The 24,210-nt window shown below is 51.1% G+C and overlaps 1 protein-coding gene across 1 annotated transcript; it reads right to left on the bottom strand.

Annotated features, from left to right (window-relative positions):
- Window positions 1–857: 857 nt before the first annotated feature.
- Window positions 858–7,879, bottom strand: KRT5 (keratin 5). Its single transcript, XM_082420891.1, has 9 exons — window positions 7,189–7,879; window positions 6,388–6,602; window positions 5,562–5,622; window positions 5,356–5,451; window positions 3,772–3,936; window positions 3,279–3,404; window positions 2,810–3,030; window positions 1,995–2,029; window positions 858–1,522 (listed from the first exon to the last, which is right to left on the bottom strand). Exons 1-9 carry the CDS (start codon window positions 7,741–7,743, stop codon window positions 1,206–1,208), a joined length of 1,791 nt encoding a protein of 596 aa, XP_082277017.1. The 5' UTR covers window positions 7,744–7,879; the 3' UTR covers window positions 858–1,205.
- Between the last annotated feature and the right edge of the window lie 16,331 nt (window positions 7,880–24,210).

Raw genomic sequence — 24,210 nt, 5'->3', positions numbered from 1 at the left:
CTGACTCTGTTCAATCAGCAACTGGTAGATATTTTGCTCTTGTGGATTTGGCTAATAATGTTCTGTTCAGTGCCCATTGCAACAGCCTCTCCATCACAGTTTGCTTTCACTTCAGAAGGGGCACAATCCATCTCTACCCAGACGCTGGTGAGGTACCTCAACAGCCCTGCCATCACACACAGTCTTTGCAGGCAAGATTTTAAATGCATCTGACTTTCCCCAGGAGCATAGGTATGATATTGCATTGCTAAATCCCCCTTCGAAAAGATTCATTAAACGTACCCATTCAGGACCAACAGAGACTCACAAAGAAGTTCAGAAAAAGAGGATGGGCCATTGTCCAACACATAGTGCAAGTTCCGGTCACCTCCATTAAATTCGTGAAATTATTTGCTAATCCGAGGGCTACTTCATGCCTGACGCTGTTAAGAAACTATAAGCTATTGACACTCTCAGCACCCACATTATTAGAACAGGCCCAATATCTTTTAGGCCTTTGTGGGGTTTCAAGGCAACATATTCCTTATTTACAAATTTGACTTAAGCGCATTATGTCGTTACTTGCAAGTTGGCCCACCTTCATTGGGGCCCCCCCTCCAACAAACAGCTCTGTAATCTGTCGAAACAAGGAACCCTCCCCTTCGTGCCCTCCAGAGACTCCTTCATTCTAGAGGATTTGGCATCCACTTCTCATGCCTCCTGGAGTCTCTGGACCGCCCACGAGGACCACTTTCCCTCCAAGGCCATTCCGTCTCCCTGTGAATCATGCAAGGATCAAATCACACCTGGACAGATGGACCCACAGGGGTTCTCTAGGTTGGTTGTTGATCTTGAAAAAAACAATTCTTCCCAACAGCTTATATTATAAAAGCATTTTATTGAACACACTCTGGAGATAGACCAGATGGGATTGGGGTAGGGACTCTGTTCTGATGGTTTCAATACCGGAAAACATTGGATTCTTCTGTCACCGAGGACCAGGCTGTAGAGACCCAAAGGCTAATTGCAAGCAGAGCATAGAATCAGGACACAGCAGGCTAGAGACTGGGGGTTGGGCCTTTCAGGAACCAAAGAACGTGGGTCTGCGATAGACTTGGTCGACTAGACTCCAGAAAAAGAGAAAACTTGGCTTGGGCCACCACCTAGAAGAGGCTGTTGCCACGGCCGGCTTCTGCACTTGAGAGACAGTGACCTGCCGCAGGCTCTTAGCTCTTGAAGCTCTTCCGGGAGGACGAGGTGGTGGAGACAAACTTGACGTTGGAGCTGCTGCCCCCGCCACTGCCAAAGCCCAGGCTTCGGCCACTGCTCGCACTGAAGCCGGAGCCCCCCACACCGAGCCCACCGCCTAGGCCGCCGCCCCCGCTGCTGCTGGAGTAGAAGCCGCCGCCGCCGCCTCCACCAAGGCCGCCGCCGAGACCACCGCCGAGACCACCGCCGAGGCCGCCGCCGAGGCCGCTGCCAAAGCCGCCGCCAAAGCTGCCGCCACTGCCGTAGGCAGAGGAGACGGTGTTCGTGACAAAAGCTGTGGAGAAAGGAGGGAGAACCTGGTGAGACCAGTCTGCCAGATTAGAGCCTAGGCATCTAATTTATTTGATCCTGCTGATGTCGGCACTGTACTTGGCCCCTTTTACAGAGCAGCAGATGAGGCCCAGAAGAGCTAAGTCATTTAGTGAAGATCCCTAACAGAAAGCTGGTGAACACAGTAGGCAAGGGACAGTGCTAAGTCATCAGGGGATGGGGGTCAGGGCAAGGCAGGGGAACAGGGTCCAAGATAGGTAAGATACACGGCCTGCTCTTTAGGAGATAAGAAATGAGCCCTGTTGCTTCCTGTCTCAACCTGCGTTCTTTCCCCTCCACCACCTGCTTCTCACTAAGTGTATTAAATAACCATTTTGGGGATGGGAGTGTCTGGTATCTAGAAATAGCAGGATTCTGAATTGACACCAAGTACCCCATATTGTCATCATTGTGAATGTCTGTTCAAAGTTACTTACAGATGTTGACTGGTCCAACTCCTTCTCCACTCAGTCTGAAAGGGGAAAAATTGAAATAAGAGTTAAAAACTCCCCCCAAAGACAGCATTAGTCTGTATGGATAACTCCCATAGTCATGTTTAGAACTTGTTTTCTGAGCAAGGAGACTGCATGCCTGAAAAACTGCTTAAATTAGAGAAAGAGACAGTTCTCTGGAGGGACTTCCCAAGGAAGAGGTCTTGATCTAGAAACAGGTTATCAAAGGAAGCTTATAATTCACACTGTCCTCTACCCATTATATGGAAAACGTGAGGGAGAGGCTGTGGGAACTGTGAATATGTAGGAAGCAGTTTTCGCCTTGTAGGAGCTTACGTCCTGTGAGAAGACTTGGCCTGGACAGAAATACTTCAGACAGGACGTAGGTGGTGGGCAGTGTCAGAAGACTGAAGAAAACCCAGTAGTTTGAGAATCCAAAGGCAGGTGAGTTTAACTCAGCTGGAGTAATCATGAAAGGCTTCCTGAAGGAAGAAGCACCTGAAGAATGGGGAAGACATTTGCTGGGTTGCTTGGTTGTTTGAAGGAGAGGCAGCATTCAAGAATACTGGTGGTGGGAATAGGGTCAGAAAGTGAGTTGAGGTCACATTGTGTAGGTCAGCTGTATGCCCAGGTGTCAGAGTGGATTGGATTTGATCATCGGATTAATGATGGGTAATCATCATGCACAAGATAGTGGCCACCTGTGTGTGTGTGTGTTTGACACCCTGCAGTGAAGAAGAAGCTCCACTTTATCAAATGTGAGGCCATCGTGGGCTCGTGATGTCGGCTGTGTCACCCACCTGCACTCCTCGCCCTCCAGCAGCTTCCTGTAGGTGGCGATCTCCACGTCCAGAGACAGCTTGGTGTTCATGAGCTCCTGGTAGTCCTTCAGTAGCCGCGCCATGTCCTGCTTGGCCTTCTGCAGGGCGTCCTCCAGCTCGGCCAGCTTGTTCCTGGCGTCCTTGAGGGCCAGCTCCCCACGCTGCTCAGCATCGGCGATGGCGTTCTGCAGGTTGGCGCACTAGAGGGGAAGGAAGGAAGGGTGGGGACCCTTTAGAGGCTGAGCTGGGCCTGCAGTGTCTCTTTCTGAGATTCCAGAGAGAAGCCAGCACATTTGTCCTGGTCATTGTGGATGGTGGAATATTGAAATGCTGGTACTTGCTCCAGCTCTGTGTGTGTGTATGTGTGTGTATACTTAGAAAACGTAAAACAAAACAAAATAGGTCTCCCTTTCAAAGTGGAGGCGCCCTCTCTGCCTTCTTTCCCTACCTGCTTCTTGACGTTGTCGATATCGGATCTCAGCCTCTGGATCATCCTGTTCATCTCGGAGATCTCATGCTTGGTGTTGCGGAGATCGTCGCCGTGCCGGCCCGCAGTCTGCTGCAGCTCCTCATACTGATGCCACCAGAAAAGAGGAAAGAGTCCATTTATATGAGGATGGAAACACTTTCCCAGGTTCACAGGCGGGAGCTACCAAGAGGTGGCAAGTGGTGTAGTTACTGGGGGCCCGGGGCTGGTCTTCAATAATCTGCTCTTTTTGCCTTTGCTTTTCTAGAGACACTGGTGTGAAACTCAGTGAGATGTTCTCTAATGTTCCTGAATTTATGTGGCAGATGCATGCATGACTGTTCCCATAACTCCTCCCGGTAGGCCTCAGCCAGTCTCAGGAGCCACATCCTTAGCATTTGGTCATGGCCTGGAATCCTAGACATGTGTCCGTCCCTCGCTCAGGACACACTCACACATTCGCCACAGCACCCACCTTGGTCTGGTACCAGGACTCGGCTTCCGTGCGGCTGCGGTTGGCGATCTCCTCGTACTGGGCCTTGACCTCGGCGATGATGCTGTCCAGGTCCAGGCAGCGGTTGTTGTCCATGGACAGGACCACGGACGTGTCTGAGATGTGGGTCTGTATCTGGGACAGCTCCTGCGGGGAGACTTCAAGTCAGTCATGGGAGTCCGTGTTATTTAATAGCAGGTCCATTCAAATCTTCTACTCATTGTGTTATGTCGACTTGAGAAAAATAAGAATAACCACCTACGTAAAAAACTTAGGTCAGTTAATAAATAATCCAGGGCTTCCCTGGTGGCACAGTGGTTGAGAGTCTGCCTGCCAATGCGGGGGATGCGGGTTCGAGCCCTGGTCTGGGAGGATCCCACATGCCGCGGAGCGATTGGGCCCGTGAGCCACAACTACTGAGCCTGCGTGTCTGGAGCCTGTGGTCCGCAACGGGAGAGGCCGCGATAGTGAGAGGCCCACGCACCGTGATGAAGAGTGGCCCCCCCTTGCCACAGCTGGAGAAAGCCCTCGCACAGAAACGGGGACCCAACACAGCCAAAAATAAATTAATTAATTAATTAATTAAATTTAATAAATAAATAAATAAATAATCCAAATCACTACTAAATCTATTGTTTTTTAATTTAACAACTCTGAACATCAAGAAACCGCTACCGTGTAACCTCTCAGACTTGAATCTTCTTAGGTCATAACTTATTTTAAACAAAATTGAGTTATTTGTAGTGAGGTGGATGGACCTAGAGTCTGTCATACAGAGTGAAGTAAGTCAGAAAGAGAAAAACAAATACTGTATGCTAACACATATGTATGGAATCTAAAAAAAAAAAAAAAAAAGTTCTGAAGAACCTAGGGACAGGACAGGAATAAAGACACAGACGTAGAGAATGGACTTGAGGACACGGGGAGGGGGAGGGGTAAGCTGGGACGAAGTGAGAGAGTGGCATGGACATATATACACTACCAAACGTAAAATAGATAACTAGTGGGAAGCAGCCGCATAGCACAGGGAGATCAGCTCAGTGCTCTGTGACCACCTAGAGAGGAGGGAGAGGGAGGGTGGGAGGGAGACCGCAAGAGGGATGGGATATGGGAATATATGTGTACGTATAGCTGATTCACTTTGTTATACAGCAACAAGTAACTCAACAATGTAAAGCAATTATACTCCAATAAAGATGTTTTAAAAAAAGGAAAGAAAAAAAAAGAATCTAGTTGTGTGGTCTGCCATGCTGGGAGTAAATAAAGACGGGATGACACTCCAGAAAGGGGAGGTGGCTGGGAAAGGTATACCTGGGGCTCTAGTAACTCATTCTAAATCTCGCTCTGCAAAATGATTACTGAAGCGGTCTTTTGCTTTAAATTTGACTTAAAAAAAAAAAAGAATTGGCTTTATTAAGTAATGTGAATAGTACTAAAGGAGTAGGAAAGACAAAAATGTGCCCATAGCTTAGGAACCACTGAAAGTCACTTAACCCTGGAGACCCTAATCCCTGGTGGTGTCCCCGTGGCCATCTCTCTGGGTCCCGAATAGGGGGCATTTCTTACCGCCTCAAAGAACATCTTCAAGAAGTTGATCTCGTCCATCAGTGCATCAACCTTGGCCTCTAGCTCCACCTTGTTCATGTAGGCGGCGTCCACATCCTAGAGAAACAGGGATGGTTGGCACCGCACCCCATTTCCACCCTGACTTAAATGAACAACACCTTAAGTGAGCATAGCCACAGGCAACAGGTTCTCTGCTACCCACATACCTTCTTCAGCATCACAAACTCATTCTCGGCGGTGGTACGCTTGTTGATTTCATCTTCATACCTGGTGGTAAAAAGGATGAGAAGTGCTTATCAAAGGATGAGGTCTGGGGTCTGTACTGCATAAAGTCAACTGTGAGCCTGCTTTCCCACCAAAAGGGGCTTCTCACATCATATAGGCAGAGAGGGAGGGACACCGGGAGGGTGAGCCTTTGGGCAAGGTCCTTACCCATTAGGGTACTGTTTTCTCTATAATTGTCTAGCAGATAACTATTGTTTTATTGCTATAATTCAGTTGCTTCAAGAACATTCCTATAGAAAAGCTGTGCTGTTTCTCCCCAACTCCACATCTAGTCAATTTCTGTAATGGTTTTTTTTTTTTTTTCAGCTTTCATAGCCTTTGAAAAAAACCAAAAAATTAGCAACCCAGCTGCTGGTTCATAAGGACTAAAGAAATACTTTGAGCCACCAAACTAGGTTACGTCATCAGTTCCTGCTTTGGGGGGAGTCCATCAAAAAGCCAATGCTGTGTGCTTTGAGTGTATTGGGGAGAAAAGCCCCATAAAGCAAGGATTACATGACTGCTTTTTCCACCAAGTGGTACCAAGGGTGCTGAGTTTGTTACTCTGGCTGGAGGCTAAGTGCCTCGCAGAGAGACTGAGCTTGCAGCTAGAACTTTCTAAACACCAACCTGGATTTTTTTCCAGTACTTTAGGCGTCCATGGAAGGTATATGATTTCACCCCTTGGGAAAGGCATAAGCAGTAGTCTGGTTATAAAGTACATCTGATGCCAAGACGCGCCCCTGTCTCCACTCCACCCCAACTCACTTGTTCTTGAAGTCCTCCACCAAGTCCTGCATGTTCCTCAGCTCTGAATCCAGGCGACCTCTCTCCCCCAGGATACCATCCAGCTGTCTCCTGAGATTGTTGATGTACTGCTCAAACAGAGGCTCCAGGTTCTGCTTCACGGTCCTGGTGCCCTGCTCCTGCAGCAGGGTCCACTTGGTGTCCAGGACCCTGTTCTGCTGTTCCAGGAACCGCACCTGGAGGGGACAGAGTTCGAAGATGGACAAACTTGGATTTCATGTTTCAGTGATCGATTTCCCAGTTTTCCTCCCATCTCATTCTGTCCCCCTAAACCTTCCCATGATGGGCAGTGCTTGGACCTGGGCCCCAGAGGTCAGGTCCAGAGTGAAGCGTTTAAACTCACGCTTCTAGGGGAGACAGGACACTTCTCCAGGGCACAGATAGCACTGGGCACAGCTGGGCAGAGAGTGGCCTGGTGCAGGGGTGGCTGCAAAAGCACTCAGGCTGCTGCCCAATGAACTCAGCCACCTTTCTGTGCAATCAGCCCTGTTACCTGGAGCACAGAATATATCTCTCTGCCCAACAGTAAGCAAGGATCCCTTGTGCGGTTATCTCTGAAGGGGAAGAATTAAGACCTTCTCTTCCAAGCTGCCAGTCTAATTAAGAAAGCAGGCCACAAATCCAGGACACAGAAACAAAGAGAAAAACATAACTGCAAACTATGAAGATATTTGCACAAAGTCAGGAAATTGCCCCTCTTTCCACTTTTTTTGACACTTATTCCGCACTCATAGCGGTTTTTCACAAAGAATCATGTCTCACCTTGTCGATGAAGGAGGCGAACCTGTTGTTGAGGGTCTTGATCTGCTCCCGCTCCTCAGTCCTGACTCGCTGGATGGTGGGGTCGATTTGCAGGTTGAGGGGAGTCAGGAGACTCTGGTTGATGGTGACCTCTTGGATGCCTCCAGGGGGACAGACGGCCATGCCAGGGCCCCCATAGCCACCTCCAAAGCCAGATCCACCACCGAACCCAAAGCCACCACCAGCTCCACTGCCAAAACCAAATCCACTCCCGGTTCCACCTCCAAAGCCATAGCTGCCTCCAGCACCGGTGGCACAAACTCGGTTCCTGAAGCCACCGCCGCTACTGCCGATGGAGATCCTCTTGGAGCCCCCCAGGTTGTAGAGGCTCCGGCTGCCATAGCCACCCGCGCCATAAGCACCCCCAGGGCCGACCCTGCCAAAGCCGCCACCTCCACCCCCGGACCGGGACACAGAGGTGAAACTGGTGCGGGAGACAGACGGGGTGATGGCAGAGGCGGTGCTGAAGCTACGGCCGCCCCCGCTCCGGAAGGACACGCTCGACTGGCGAGACATGATGGCTTGTTCCCGGTGGAGCGAGAGTAGTGGGCACTAGCGGTCACGAGGTGCTGGAGAGAAAGAACAGAGCAGGACAGGACGCAGGACGTGGCTCTGTTAGCCAGGAGCGGCAAGCCATCCTTTTATCCTCTAGACCTGGGTTGGGCGGGAGAGTTGTCGAGCTGTGAATGATTAAGTGGGCTGGGCATGCCTGAGGGGCAGCTGTGAGCTCACCGGCACACCTGCACAGCGGTGTGGGGTGCAACCACTTTCTTCCTGGCAGGCTCTGCTCAGGTAGGGATAAACTTGCCTTGCAGCCCAGATGTCTTGGCAGCAAACCTCTCTTCACCGTGGGAGCCCAGGGCTGTGAGTAGCCCAAAGAAGCAAGGGGGCATTTGGCCAATGTCCTGAAGGATCCTTCCAGGACCAGGGATGTTGTCAAGCATCCCAGCATGGTGTACACTGTCCGTGAACAGGAGGCTTGGGGGCAGAGCGAGTCCCCCACGGGCAGTGGTCTGCTTTGCTTACTCCCCTAATGACAGGTTGTTTCAGGGATTTCAGCCCTTGGAAAGCCGAGTGTGGCCTGATATCTCAGCTCTGTGCCAGAGGCGAAAATAGACTTCGGTCCGCTACTGCAAAATTTCCTTTCCTGGAAGAGGTACAGTTATCCCAGAGCCCACTGGGCAGATTCTCCTGCAAGGTTCGGGCCAGAAAGACTCCCCAAGCCCCAAGCTCCAGAAACAGAGTATGTGGGAGACCCCCAGCCTCCGGTCTATCCCACTTTGTTCTCTGCACGGGCAGACCCATCCCTCCACAACGCCTCCTAATTCAGCCTTTTCTGTGTCACTGAACTTTTTCCCTTGCTCTTTGGCTTGGCCAGGACCCTATGGGGGCTAAGTAAACCCAGGTGTCCCACGCAATCAATAGTCCCCTGCCCCCGAGGTCCTGAGACTACGCCTGGCAGTCAAGTCCCTCTTCAGGGGGAGCTGCTCTGCTGGCTCCCCAGCACCCCAGGTGTGTTCCAGCAAGCCCTCAGTGATTCCACTAGGGAAGAAATGAGTCATCATATCTGTTGATACAAGCTGAAGGCCGCCACAAACACATACCTGCAGGAGCTTCTAGTCTCATTAGGAACATGTTGAGAGTTGGCCGGCCTGTTACACCAGTGAACCGCCCTGTTCCAAGCAGCGGGAATTGCTGGGCTTTCTCTGAGCTCCAGCCCGAACCCTCCTTCAGGGCCTGGAGAATGGAAAAGGAATTCTAAATCTACGGATCGTGCTGCCAGAGAGACTAGAAGGGGCAGGTTTGGGCGACCACACAGCTGGCCTAACAATCTGCTGAAGTTGTTTTAGAAAGCCCCCATGTCCCGCCCCTCAGGAAGACCCCTCTGCGAAGCTTGTCCGGATGGGCTGTGGTACCGGATGGAGGACAAGGGGTCTGGTTGGGTTTTACAAGTGTCTGTCTTAGATCATACCCCATCTTTTGGGCTGCAGACCTGAGTGGGCTCACATCTCTTCCTCCCCAGAAGAGAAGCAGGACTCTCAGGCAGTGCCTCGGCCATTAAGAGCTGTGGGCCGGGCCGGGGGGCACCCCTGGGCTGGGGCTGGAAGAAGAGGTAGGGTGAGGGTAGGTTTGAAGCCTCAAGGCTAAGGAGGTACGTTCTCAAGGGTAAAGGAGTGAGGACCCAGCCGTGGCTTAGGAATCTCTAGTCAGGGCCTGCAGCTGGCCACAAGGCAGCCCTGGCTGTGGAAAAATGACTCGGAGCCACTGGGGATCAGCCGAGAGGTGATTGCTCATCAGAGGCTGTGATGAGAAAGCAGTGGATAGGTAAATCCAGACAGACAGGTCAATGGCCAGAGCTGGCCTTACAGGTCTTGGGCAATGAGGTTTGGTTGCCTCCGTCCCCGAAGGATTCCTGAGATACTCAAAGATGTAATTTACTGAGCTTGTCAATTTCACACTTTCTTGCCTCTCAGGGAACAGGTGTGAGTGTCTTGGGGGCCCTGTCTCATATGGGTAGACTCTCAGCCCCTGACAGAACAGATCTGGGGACCTCTAGCACGAGTCCTCTCTCTCCACTGGGTATGTCCCCCCGCTGCCCACCCCCCCCAACACACACACGTCCTGGGTCTAGTCTCCACTGCCCTTGGGAAGCCCCACCCTCCTAAGACACCAGAACATTTGCTTTTCCCCATTCCTCCTCCTCCCAGGAAGAAGCAGGACTCCGTGTAACAGGAAGGCATTCTGGCCAGCCTGAGAATGGCTGGAGTGTGCCAAGCTCAGATTCAGATGCCAGGGACAAGTCACAGTGGCTGGGACTGTTTGGATGCCTCACTGGGGGAAAAGCATCTCTCTCTGTGGGAACTGCCCCCCAAGCAGGCAGGGCAGCCCCTCCCATAATGCCAGACCCGGATGGCTACAAATAGTGGCGATGCTCCCCTGGGGAACCAGGCCCCAGCACCACTACAGTGTGAGAGAGTCCCACCCCAGCCTGGAATTTCACCGTGGCAGGAAGAGAGAGATTACACAGAGCTTGCCGAGCTTTTCTACCAGGCATTCTCACAGAGAGAGTTACCAAGGCTTGGCAGGACATGTTAATTAGCTTCTCCGGGCATCATTTTCCTCATCAGCAAGAGGCGAGTGTAGGACTGAAGGAGCTGCAGTGGCTGTCCCTGCTGGTCTCCGTGTCAGAGGGGGACAGGGGCAACTGCCTTGTCCTCCCTCATAAGGTGTGCGAACCTAGAGCATGGGCAGCATTTGTCCACAGGCACGCACCTCACAGACCAGGCAGGGAGTAGGATTGGTCCAGGTGACCGTGGGACAAGGATTAGGCAAATCCTGTGATCCCAGCCTAGAGCTCCCTCCACGGATCCCCCAGCGCTCTCTGTGTGCCTTTCATAGAAGACGATGGAATGGACATATTTAACGGGAGATGGTTTGGCACATGCCCTCTAGGTTTCCCCAGACAGCAGACTCCCCCAGGTTAGGGAGCACGCCTGGCTCGCCTTGCCGCACCCTCAGCCCAGCCGCGCACACTGATGGGGCTCAGCAAACAGTTTCGAATTGAACTGACAGAATAAGGTCATCTCCCTTCCCTAGGTCTTTGTGGGAGGCCCTCCCCAACCCCGTGCCAAGTCCCAGGGTCCTGTCTACCTGCTGCTGTCCCTGGCTTCCCATCCAGAGAGCAGATCTCTTGTCCCCTTTAGCCTGGGCACCCTCTGAAGACACAGTTCATGACACTTCACCCCTTGGACTTCCCTTCATTCCTCTCCCCCAGCCCTCAGCCCCAGCAGCCACGTCCCGCTGCAGGACAGAAAGAGAGCTGCAGTGCCCTTGTCTTTGCGGACCTTCTATCCCATGCTTGTTCAGCACAGACAGTGGGGAGCAATAGTTGAGGCATGAGTCACCTATTCATTGGATAATGGTTGGCTTCCTCGTCTGGGAGCACGGAGCCAGATCCAGCAGAATGGGGAAGGACCGAGGGAGCCCAGAGCCAGCCCTCGAAACTCCTCACAAAGCCCTAGCCTCAGGGAGGAATTGAGGGAAGAATTCTCCCGCCTCCACCCAAAGCCAGAGGGAACTCTGGGTCCCAGCTTTGATCTCAGATTCTGGATTCCCGGAACTGCAGGGGCAGAGAGGAGTCGGGCCCCTTTGCGGACGGGAGAGCAGGATCCACCACCCCTCCTTCATGTGGCCACATCTGGCAGAGGTACTTGTCGATGCAAGTACCACCCTGCCTCTCTAGGACTCTCACGTCTGAGAAGAGGCCTGGGTAGAAATGCACATGTCCACAAGTAAAGGAACCACTCTTTCTTGGCTTTGGGGTGGCTTTGGAGGGGTGCCCTGCTGCCATTATTTGGGTCATGGTGACAAGGGGGCCTTTGGAGTTGACTTCTTTTGTGCAAGGGCTTCACACAAATTGTGGGTCCCAGCAGAGGTACAAAAGCCAGTCCCCCCCGCCCCCGCTCCCAGGCCATGTCTTGGTCCTAATCCAGCCCTTGAATTGCTGGGATCCCAGACACAAAGCCCAGCTTTCAACGCAGCTTCCCCCACTGGTGCTGGGAGATGCAGCAGGAAAGGGGTCTGGGCTCATTGGAGGAGGCCGTGGGAGCTGGAATGGTAATTTCAAGCTGGCTGGGGTTGGCTGGAAGGGTGAGGCCAACATGTAGGGGGCTGTGGGGAGCAGCCTTGGCCCCCACCCCTCAGACTGAGCTGGCGATTGGCACTGGTGGGGCGAGAAACACGGAGCAGACCTCTCAGCCTCCCTCCAACAGGTCCCTGCAAGTCCGGGGAGTGTTCTTCCCTCATCGGAAGGGTATTTTGCCAAAGGCATAGCAAAGTCTTTGAAAGTCTCCCTCGGTTGATTGAAACTATGGACTGGATATCAACAAATACTTTAATTAGTCAGAGGGACTAAAAAAAGGGACATGCAGCAAAAACCTCTGTGCTTCGCTTTCTCATGGAGGGTGGTTTTATTTTTCTTTTAATAAACACTCATATAGGACTTATCATATACCAGACCCTGTCCTACAAACTCCACATCTGTGAATCTAAAATTGCAAAGAAAGGCTTTTACCATTTTCTTGGCCTTTCCTTTTTTCCCACGTGGGTGTGGGCAGGCCTGGTACTCCAGAAATTCGCAGACTTTCTCTACAATGGAGAGGCAGGGACATGATTCATTTATACCAGGCTTCTATCCTTCTAGGGTCAGAGGCATGCCGGGAAACTTTTTTACATCCCTAACCTCCCCCATGGTTTCGTTTTGTTTTTTCCTTCCTGCTCCTTTCTCTACCCCCAGCATACTAGTGACTTCTCATCCAGGGATGAGAAGATGAAGGTAGAGACGGGAGCTGCCCTCCTGGAGTATGTGTCTGGTGTACCACTTCCTCATCCTGAGGAGGTAGGGCAAGGCGCGGGGACCGAGGCTTGTTTCCATCTCCCAGGTGGCGAGGTCCAATCACTGGGGCATGATTCAGTGTAGACAGTGATGATACGATAGGGAAGGAAAGAAAGAGACGACAGTGCAGAGGCTGGAGATGTTATCCCTCCCAGGGCTGGTTTCTGAAACACACCTGGAGTTTGGACAGCCCCAGAGGCAAATGGTCGCCTTCCCAGCCCAGCTACACCCTCTGCACGTGCTCTCAGCTCCTGCACATCCCCCAGGTACACAGACCGCTGGCCTCACCCACTGTCCACGGGGACCACCAGGCACTGTCCAGGGCTCGTGGAGCCAGCTTAGCTTTTCCAAGAGAGACACAGCTTCAAAGGCACCTGAGAAAAGAAAGAGCACGGGAACACGTGTACCAATCATCTGATCACTTCTTCATCCAGCACGTGTGTTTTGAGCAGTTGTGGGGTGCCATGCACTGGGCCGCAGTCGGGGTACAGCCATGAACAAGACAGGCCCGGGGGGAGATGCAGGGTCTGAGGACAGGCCTGGGTCCTGCCAGGCCCAGGATGGTTTGCCCACACCACTCTCCTGGTGGCAGGGGGTGGCCATGCCAAGGCGGGCTTAGGGAATCCTGCCTGACTTGGTTTCAGGAAAACTCAGCTCCCACAGGCCATTCCAGGCAAGTCTTGGCCATACTTGTTTATGTGAATCTTCTGACTCTGATTCCTACCCTTACTCTCCCCCTGCCCGTCCATGCCCAGGTGTCCACCAGAAACCCATTCCCAGAGGAGGAAGCTGAGTTCAGAGAGGGAAGACCTAACCCCAAATCCCCCAGTGAGCTGCTGTCAGAGCCAGGACCAAGCCAGGGCCCGTCCCACGTGCTGCCATTGCCCTGCACTGCCTCGCCTGTACCCCAGCAAGAGCCGACGCATGTCTCACTCGAGGCTGCGTGTCTCGGCCCCCTTCGGAGAACCGCCTCCCCAGGCCAGTGTGGAAGGAGGCCTGCGTGTAAGAGGCCACTTATGGGTGATGCAAATTTACTGCTTCCCACCTCACCTCCATCCAGAGCCCTGACAGCTTCTGACGCTGACCCGGTCTTTCCCGGGCGAGACCAGCCCCAGGGCGAGACCAGCCTCAGCCAAAGTCAACACCAGGGCCCTTCCCCAGGGCCCTTGCCTGTGCCAGGCCTCCAGGTCCCAGAGGCTGTGGTGCTGACCAAAGATAGGAAGAGGAATGGTTGATGGAAACCACTTTCTGCCCTGCCCCTCTCCCCACCTCCTACTCCCACCGAGTGAGAATTCACACCTCACTCCGTTTGCCAGGGTTCAGAGCCCCGCAGTGCTCTCTGCTGGCTCTAGTCAAATCGTATCCTCTGAAACAGTTCCAAGGGCTCCCCATTCCACTCACCCATCCTTGGGTTCCCATGGCTGTTCAGCCTCAACTCTGCTCCCCAGCCAGGGGGATCCATCCTCACCCACACCCCAGGGCCTACCTGCTCCCCTGCTTTCATGCTAGGAGGAACAGCCAGCTGAGTGCTGGCTCCGTCTCTGTGTCTCTGTGTCTCTCTCTCTCTCTCTCTCTGTCCTGACTTCCCACAAACATGAAGCAAAGACCCAGATGTTTTCTCAGACAGTCTCTTCCAAATGGGGGAGACATGTCTGATGATTGCTAGATGGGGTGCCTCTCTGAAACTCTGAACTTTCCATGATCCCAAAACAGCTCAATATACGGGTTGGGTCAGTGCCCAGGATGTGCTCTGTGGCATGATAAAAGGCCATAACAACAGCCACACTTATAGAGCACTGACTGTGTGCCAGGCATGGCTCTGGATGTATCAATTCATTTAATCCTTACAACCCCAGGAGATGGGCCTATTATTCATTATCCCTATTTTACAGATGAGAAAACTGAGGCTCAGAGAGAGGTTAAGTAGATGGTCAGTGGCAGAGCCTAGATAGGAATCCAGGTAAGTGTGGCTCCAAGAACCCTTGTCTTCACCATTGTGGATACTCAAGTTGTTGGCCCGTGACCCTGACTTGACCCTGAAGAGGAGGCCTTTAGCTGCAGCTCTGGTCTCCAGCCAACCTGTGAGGGCAGCAAACACACAGAGCCTTAGATGCCACTCGGCAGTCAGTGTTCTCAGCGTCTTCCAGCAACCCTCAGGGAGAAGAAGCTCTAGCCTTGAGTGGAGATAGGGGAATGGATCCCTGGAGAGACCCTTCCCCTCTCTGAACTGTCAGAACCTGTGGTGAAGCAGCTGGGGCCCTGGGGCAAGGTTCCAGTGAATTGGAGTCACTCGATACAATGTTCCTGGCAGTGAAGCTCGGCCTACTGCTGCTCCTCTGCCCGCTTCCCTAGCACCAGACACAAAGCAAAGGTTCAGGTGCCTTTGGGGTAGTCTCTTCCAAAGGTCCAGACATGTCTAACAACCTCATGTGTGGACTGGTACCTTGGTTCCACCTTCAGCTTTTTCTTCTATGTCTTGTCTCTCCCAGCCTCCAAGGTCCCTATGGCCAAGACTCCCAGACCGGGCCCCACACAACTTTGCTCTGAATGAGCAGAGGCCACGAACAGGAGAGGATGAAATGGGATGACCCAGCCTGATGTTCCTTTGCCATTTGTAATCCTTTGGGATGGGCCGAGCTGGCCAGTGGCCTCACAGGGATTACGCCAACTCCTTGCGTGAGGCTGCCCCACTCAGAAAAGAAATGAACCCCATTTCATTCAGATAGGTGGCCTCACTTCTTTGGGTGACACTGGGTCTGATTTCTTCTAGCCCCTCTTTGAAATGAATGACCATTGGAGGCTTGCTCTGTGCCTGACACTGAGCTACGACTTAACATACGTTGTCGTGTTTGCTACTCGTGTCACCGATAGGCAATAAAGCATCATTATCCCCATCTTCTGACCCTCAGAAAGGAAATGTGTCTTATCTAAGGTCACACAGCTAATAAGTGTCACACCTGAGAGTTGACCCCAGGTCTGGCTGGTCCTAGAGCCCATGTTCTTAACCAGCACACGAGTGGTGGTGCCCAGGGGACCTTGAGGAGCCCAGCACACCCCTGACCTCCATCAGCAGCCCGTACACCAAAGTCTCTTCAAATAAACATACCACCTAAATGAAAAAAGTGTGCTCCCGGGCAGACTAGCTCTGAGACCAAGCCTGCCATACAATTGTCTCTCTCTAACTAGATCACAGCTCCTCAACTCCAAGCCCGACCCGTAAGAAAATTCTGGAGGCACCATTAGGGCCATCAACACCACAATGCCCCAGCAAGATGGAACTTCCCAACTGTCTGAATCCACAGGCCTGAGTGTTCTCCACTGATCCATCGCTTCCCAGGCAGGGTATGAGCCAAGGAGTGAACAAAAGCTCCTTTCACGTTGACCCTCCCCCTGCCCCCACCATGCCCCGCTTCCCTCCTCAGCAGCCCAGGAGTCCCAACCGGTTCCAGAGTCTGCCCGAAAGACTTGTCCCACCCATTGGTCTCCTCACCCTCCAGGCCCCCCCGGAAGGGGCAGCCTCACCATTCAGAGCTGGGGAGACACTCAGCACCTCTCCATGCCTCACAGCCAGAATGTCATGACCTATCCAGCCTCTTGGACAGCCTCCAGCTGACCTGGGCATCCCCAAGGGCTGGGCCCCCTCACTCTGGCACCAGCTATGGCCTCCTGCAAGTTGGCACACTGCCCTCAGCAGAGAACAGTAACACATTATGGTCTGCAAGCCCTCAGACAGAACATGGCTCCATTGTTCTGAGACTGGAAAATGATCTCATGATAACCCTGTGAATGTCGGTTAGCCCCAGTCTCTCTGTGAAGCGCGGTCCTCTTTTGCTCAAGAACATAAAATAGCTTCTTACTGGCCTTAAACTCACCTCCACATTCCTCTGGGTCCCCCTACCTCACCATCCCTCCTACCATCTATGGTAGGCAGGACAATGGCACCCAAAGGTGTCCACGCCCTAATCCCCAGAACCTGTGAGTATGGTATTCTACATGGAAAAGGGAAATTAAGGTGCAGAAGGAATTAAGGTTGTTATTCAGCTGACCTTAAAATTGAGACACTCTCCTAGATTTTCTAGGTGGGTCCAATGTAATCCCAAAGGCCCTTAAATGTGGAGGAAGGAAGCAGGAGAGGGAGGAGGTCAGAGTGATGTCAAGTGAGAACTTGACTACCATTGCCAACTCTGAAGAAGGGCGGAGAGGGGCTGTGAGCCAAGGAATGTGGGTGGCCTCTGGAAGGTGGAAAAGGCAAGGGAACAGATTCTCCTCTAGAGCCTCCAGAAGACATGTAGCCCTGCCGACACCCTGATTTTAGCCCAGTGACACTCATTTCAGACTCTGATCTCTAGAACTATGAGATAATAAATTTGTGGTTTTGGTAATTTGTTACAGTAGCAACAGAAAATAAAGACACCGTGCTCTCCAGATTCTGCTTTGACCAAGGAAATCCAGCCTGCAGCCTCCACATCCAGGTTACCCTCCCCCGACTTCAAAATGTCTTCCTTGCCTTCTCCACACAGCCCTGCCTGCCCCTCCCTCCCCCTGAATTCTGCTCCTCACCGTCTCCTCCAAAATCTGCCCACTGCCCAGGCTCACCTGTCACCTCATTTACTCACCCATCCCACAAGCTGTACCACCAGGAGCTGGACTAGGTCTACGGGACAACGGCGAATAGGCCACACTCACCATCTGCTGGGGGGTCCTCTGCTTGGATGCATGTTTTTCTGCCCCAGGATATGTATGCATTTCGTCCACTGCTCTCAGCTTGGAGTTCAGTATGGATTGGGTCCCTAAGCCCACCTTCCTCGGTGCTGTCCTTCACTCCGACATGTCCACATCCCCTTGCCCGGGGCTCAGCAGGGGCAGTGCCTGGTGCGGACTGACAGGCGTAGGAGCTCACCCGCTGGCTGAGGGCAGGGAGAACTTGGGCTGGAACAGGCCCAGTCTTTGCTTCCTATTTGATGAGAGCGAGCCGTCAAGCCATACCTGCTCCACCCTGGGACCTGGCCTCTTGGAGTGAGCACAGGCTGCTTGGTGGAGACCACCCCGCCTTGCCAGGCTCTGTCCTGTCTTTTTAAGAGGATTGGTCCCTCGGCAGCTCAGTGGCTCACTTTCTGGCCAGTTAACTTTGCCCGTTGCTGCCTTTGTCTACCTTGGGTTCTCCCCCCATCACCTGCCAGCTCCTGGTCTTCATGCTGGTGAGGCCAAGAAAGGCAAGATGGCAGTTGGTAGGGAAAGAGTCTCTGCCAGCTGGTAAAAAATGTATCTGCCCCAGATAGATGACACCATGATCACTGTCGTCCTGAGGACGTTGGCCTGATGGACAGATGCTGACATTTCCCAGTGGTCCAGCTCCTTGAGAGGGAGGCTGTGGACACTAGCCCCACCCTTTCCCCAGACAGTCCCCAGAGGGCTTTCTTCAAATGGCGTGGACGCTGTCCATCTGCCCAAAGCCTCACAGCCTTCCTGGTTGGCGAGGACAGAGAGCACCTTTGTGATAGAATTAGGTCTAGTCCTGGAGGAGAACCAGGGTGTGCCCGATAGGTCTATCTCATAACACCTCAGCTGGGAGCACAAGCTAAAATAGCTCTGGGCTACTCGGGAATTGTGCCCTCCCCTTGACCTACACCCTCGTGAGGATTCCCACGGCCTGTGTCCCCCACCATGTCCCTGCAGATAACTGAGCAGCTGGGCTACGGCTCCTCCCTGGCCGGGGGCAGCCCCAATGGCAGTGGAAGGAGGAAAGTAGGTGTTGTCTTGGGTTTGCTCCCTGAAGAAACTGACGCAGCATGCATATCCCAACACCCAAACATTGGTTTCATGGTACCAAATTGATACCATGAGTCAGCTGGGCAGGCACCTCCAAAGGCCTCCAGCAGCATCAGTTACCTGCCTTGCTCTGGTACCCAATTCCAGCTGGGCCTCAGGCTGGGTGGCATGTTGGCCACATTCTTCAAGTTGACACTCTCAGATCGAGGCTGTGGTTGTTTTCCATGGACAGGAATCCTGACATGTCTGATGCAGGATCTGCATCCAAAACTCTCCTGAGGGCTGAGGGAGGGAGCCCCTTCTATCAGGTTTCAGAGTGTCTCTCTTCCTGTTCTCCTTTATCTGCTCCCAGCAATCAGAATTGGCCTTTAACTGGCCTATCAAGCATCTCCCCTCAGGCTCCAGGAAGAAAGCAGAAGTAGACCCTCCCCTCCGTTTCCTGGCTACCTTTGTCCATTCTCCAGCCATATAGCCAGGTCTTGCTCTCTGCTCCTGGGCCTCAACTCTCGCCAAGCCAGAGCCCCCTCGGGGTCACTTAGGAGAGATGGGGGCCGGGGCGATAACCTGGGCTGCTTTACATTCTCAGAACATCCAGCTGTGAACCTGGGCCAACAGGTACACCTGACCCAGAGTCAGGGAGGTGGAGAGTCCATTTCTGTAACTATACCACTGAGTGTCTGGAAACCACAAATGAGCACTTAGAAAGGCAAATTACAGTCCTTAAAGGGCGAGAGGGTGAGTGTAGCAAGCAGCAGCTTCTGACCAGGCAGTCAAAACAACCGGGGCTGTGGGCAGTTTGGCCCAGGTGTGTTTCAGGGAAGAGGGAGGCGGCTGAGGCTCCTGAGCCCATCCCCACCTGAGACAGGTAGAGAGATGCTGAGACGCACTCCCCCTGGCCTCAGGGAGAAATTCCTGAAAAGCTGCTCACCTCGAGGCATCTGCCACCTCCCCAGGGCACCGGGTTCACAACCATGACCACACTGGCCACCCTCTAAGGGTGGCCTGATCACGTGGTCATTAGGAGCCTTGCATGGACTTGACCATGTCTGGTGGTCCTGCCCAGTCCACAGCGCTTGCTGCAGCCTTACCCTTTACCCTCCCAGACCCGTACCATTGGTCCCACACAGAGTCCCCAACTGCTCTGGAACACCTCTCCCAATACTCCTTCCTGGAGACGGAGCCAGGTCCTGGAGCAGACACAAGATGAGGACAGTGAATTTCCTGTCACCCCTCTCCAGCACACTGTACCCCATCAGGGTAGGAGAGAGTGCAGGGGCCACTTCTGGCTGGTGACCCTAACCACATTTCATAGTCTCTCCAGCCCTAAGTTTCTTTATTTTATATAAAATAGGGATGCTAATGGAGTTGTCGATGAGGATTGAATAAGGAAACATCCTTAAAGAACCTAGCTCATCATCTGGCACACGGGAAACCCTCAAGAGACAATAGCTATTGTCATTATTCTTACCTTCAGATGTTCTCTCTGTACTTATTTCTCATCTCCTTGATGGGCTCAGCACCACCCCCTGGCCTGCTTCATCCTCTTGGCCTTTGACACCCAGAGCTTGACCTAGGCGCTTAGTTCTACTCCAGTCAGTGTCCCAAGTGTAAGTCCTACGTCCCGGAGCACCTTATACTTGGGCACGAAGGGCTCCTGCCCTGGACCCCACTTTAGCGGGCCCTGCTGTGGCCCCTCCCAGCCGCCCTCTCCCCACAAAGCAAAGAGTGTGCAGGGCCACAGGGACAAGTTCATCTGAAGCCACGCTCCCCTTCTAGACCAGCTTAAGTAACTAAGACCTCAGAATTCCCTGCCCCGTACCCCCAAGCCCACATCCAGGGCCTGTGCAGGCCTCCTCCCAGGGCCTTCCTCAGAGCACAGACTGCCTAGTTGATGGGCACTCCTCCAGGCTGCTTGTGGGTTGTAGCTGGAGTTTGGAGATGTAGGCTGGGGTTCACATGGGGTCCTTGCAGGGAGGACAGAGCCAGGGCTAGGAAGGGAAAGGGGCAGGCTGCAGGCAGGACCTGGGAGTGCTCTCTGCTGCCAAAATTCTGACCTGGAACTCGGAGCAGTCCAAGAATACTCCATTTGAACCTGGCCTGCCAACCTGTTGGGGACCCAAAGCCTGGACATCTCAGTAGTGTTGAGACCATCTCTGCCAGCTCCTGGGCCACCAGGCTGGAGACATTTTGGAAATCAAGTCTTTGACTCAGTGTGTGGAGGGGATGGGGGTTACCTGGGTGCCTGGGGGGTGCCTGGGGCTCTCAAGAGATCTCCAGATGGCAGATGTTGCTGACTGTATTCAGCTTGATCCTTCAAGGTCCCTGGACTAAGGATTGGGACACAGAGGGAAGCTGCTGGGGGTCTCCCCCAACAAGAGCAGATGCAAAGCCGAGGTGTCCAAATACCTGGGCCCTCTCTCAGAGGCTAATATAAGCTAATTATTTCTTTTTCATCTTATCTCTTTGTCTTCTAACTCTCCAGTCCACCAAACGGTCTCCATTTCCTGACCTCTCAATGGGATGTGGGAAAAGAGCGTGTGTTCTGGGGTCAGGCAGATCTGGGTTTGAACCCCAGCTTTGCCCCCTTGCTAGTTCTGTGAGCTTGGGTAGTTTCCTTAACATCTCTGGGCCTTGATTTCCTCATCTATAAGATGACAATGAGGTTGTAATGAGAGTTACACCTAGGAAAGCATTAGGAAAGATGTTTTCACTGTTTTTTCTTAGGCATTTTATAGTATTCTCCCCATTTTCCATGCCCTTTTCTGAAGATGCCTTTTTGAGAATCCTGGACCCAAGCATCTTTACACAGAGCGAAAGAATTTAGGTTTGTTTTCATCAATGATTATCCTACACTCAAACATGTGGAAATATGTAGCTAAATGGGATAATTATATAAATATGTGAGTTTGGACATGCATGCGTTAATTATGTATATCTTTATGTATATCGAGTCACTTGGATCTGATTTTCCCACCTGCTAGCTGTGTGACCTTGAACAAGTTAGTTAACCTCTCTAAGCCTCAGTTTCCTCATCTAGTAGCTCTCTGGATAAACTCTAAGAACACTTCCACCCCTAAAACTCTGGTACTTACCCTCTTTGCTCTTCCTTCCTTATTCTGCAGTCACACGGGGGCACTCATCTCCTTCCCAAAGTGTCCTTTCTGTTCCTGCCCCTCTACTTTTGCCTTCACTGTTTCTGACGCCTAGGATTCCCTTATTCTACATCTCTATGCATTGAGAACAGCATTTGTCAAGGCTAGCTCAAGTGCCACTTCATCCAGGGAGTCACCACCCCCAACTCATCCTGCGAGAAGACCCACCTTGAAAGCTGGAAGGGAACCTGGCCATTCACTCAGCCCAACCCTCTGATTTAACAGACAAGGAAACTGACAGCAAAATGAGGCAGTGACCTAGAGACAGAGTCAAATGTCCTTTGACCTCTTCACCTCTGGGTCCACAACCCTCAGGGCCACCCTTATAACTTGTACTTATTATTGCTTCTACAGGTCTCTGTGCCTCCCTAAGATCACAAGGCCTCTGAGGGCCAGAATCATACTGTATTCATTCTATTCCCCACCTCCACTCTTGCCCTGCAGCAGCTCTCCATATATATATATGGCATTAGCGCACATGAATTGGGAGGCTGAGAAGTCCCAAGACCTACAGTTGCCAAGCTGGAGACCCAGGTGAGCCAGTGGTGTAGTTCCAGTCTGTGTTTGAAGGTCTAAGAACTAGGAAAACTAACAATGTAAATTCCAGTCCTAGGGAGAAGACCAATGTCCCAGCTCACATATTCAAGTTGGCAAATTTGCTTCTTACTCAGCACTTTGCTTCTGTTTGGGCCTTCGGCTGATTGGATGAGGCCCACCCACAGTGGGAAGAGCAAACTGCTTCACTCAACCTACAAAAGGTTCAAACGTAAATCTCATCTAGAAGCATCCCCACAGACACACCTGGAATAATGTTTGACCAAATGTATGGGCACTTTATGGCCCAGACAAGCTGACACATAAAAATAACCAATAAATGTCTATTTAGTTTAACAGAGGAAAATCCCATTTTGATCCCTGCCCAAAACCCATATGTCTCATTTGAAAGCTCCTTTTGTTCTGATCTCTGACTAGTGTTTTTCCGGACCCAGTTCTGCTGGCTTACAATAGCTAATTGATAAATTTTCAAGAATTTTGTGAGCTGGTTTTTAAACATAGCCATGATTCAAAGTAAATTATATCAACTTACAATTAATTAAATCAAAAGCAAAGGTAAGAAATGCTTAAAACTGATAACTTCCTAACTATTTTACTGTTCTCTAAGCTCTTGAGGTTATTTACATCTATGGAATATGTAGGGTGGAAATACTATACAATGATGGGCCCTTGCACATTTCTGCAACTCTGAGATCAGTGACATCGTGTTGGTAACTTGAAACCACCACTGTGGGAGCATCTATACCAAAGGAATCACCAAACACTGCAAATCAGAGCTTAATTTACTGTTTTTCTTTTTTTTCTCTTTTTGTATTTTTTTAATTGAGATATAAGTGACATATAACATTATATTAGTTTTAGGTGTACAATAAAATGATTATATATACACATACATATATGTGTAAACATGTGTGTACACATACATGTGTATACACATATATGTATATATGTATATATTTTATTGTTTTGTTGATTGTCTAGAGCTACACTGTCTATCGCGGTTGCCACTAGCCCCATGTGGCTATTAAGCACTTGAAATGTGGGAGGTCCAAATTTAGACATGCTATAAATGTAAAATACACATTGGAATTTGAAGATTTAGTATGAAAAAAGCATGTAAAATATATCATTAATCATTCTTATATTGGTTACATGTTGAAATGATAATATTTTGTATATACTGGGTTAAGTATAATACACTATTAGAATGAATTTCAGCTGGTTTTTTTTTTTAGTGTGGCTACTAGAAAATTTTAAATTATATGTCCGGCTTACATTATACTTCTGTTGGACAGCTCTGGTCTAGATTTAATGAAGTGATGGTGAAAATGTTATGCAGATTAAACTTAAAAGTGTGTCCTGTCTGTAGCCATTACATTGTGGACAGCAAAAAAAAAAAAAAAAAGTGACCAAGTAATCTTCCAGGATTCAAAAACTGTTACCTGATTCAGCCATGAAGTCACTCACATCACTGAGGAACAAGGGAAGCTCTAACGACCATCTTCATTGTTTCACTCTCATCTTAATCATTAGCATGAAAATATGAACTAACGTTCCTGTCAGAGTTATACTTGTTTGTCAGTTGTAACCACAGGCTGGTGATGGATGTAAGAACTTAACAAAAATCAATTGAAAGCATTTTGTGAGAATCAGTAGGCTATTACAAAGTTTATAATAAAGAGTATTGAATATTTTATTATTATTTATAACTTGTGTATTACACACATTATTTATCAGTAAAAGGTAAAATTATGTATGTATATATATGTGTGTATACGTATGTACATGTATGCGTGTGTGTATGTGTATTTACATATACATACTTTTTTCAAAGAGCTGATTAAGCTTTAACCAGCACACCACTGTCTCTGACCCTCTTGCACCCAGGCCCTGCCCTCTGTGGTACTGACTGTCCCTCTCTAACCTTCACTTTCCAAATCTGCAGGCTTCAGCGATGTGACTGGCAGCCCCTCTACCGCCCTTCCCCAGGCCCTCCTCCCCCTCCCCCGCCCAGCTTTGTTCCACTCAGGACGTCTTTTTTTCAGCCTATTCTCCTCTTAACCCATCCTGGCTCACACCCCAGTTTCCAGACACCAGCCCTGAATAGTCAAT

Source organism: Balaenoptera physalus, assembly GCF_965194825.1.
Source record: "Balaenoptera physalus genome assembly, chromosome: 13".
NCBI lineage: Eukaryota > Metazoa > Chordata > Mammalia > Artiodactyla > Balaenopteridae > Balaenoptera > Balaenoptera physalus.
Note: the sequence above shows the minus strand (reverse complement) of the source record. Positions and strands in the feature narration are given on the sequence as shown.

What these genes read in the sequence shown, in the direction of transcription:
- KRT5 (XM_082420891.1), bottom strand. Translation starts at nt 7,743, where the DNA reads ATGTCTCGCCAGTCGAGCGTGTCCTTCCGGAGCGGGGGCGGCCGTAGC. An exon ending in TCGCCTCCTTCATCGACAAG is followed by an intron (nt 6,603 to 7,188) that starts GTGAGACATGAT and finishes TGTCCCCTCCAG; the next exon opens with GTGCGGTTCCTGGAACAGCA. An exon ending in AGTTTGTGATGCTGAAGAAG is followed by an intron (nt 5,452 to 5,561) that starts GTATGTGGGTAG and finishes CTGTTTCTCTAG; the next exon opens with GATGTGGACGCCGCCTACAT.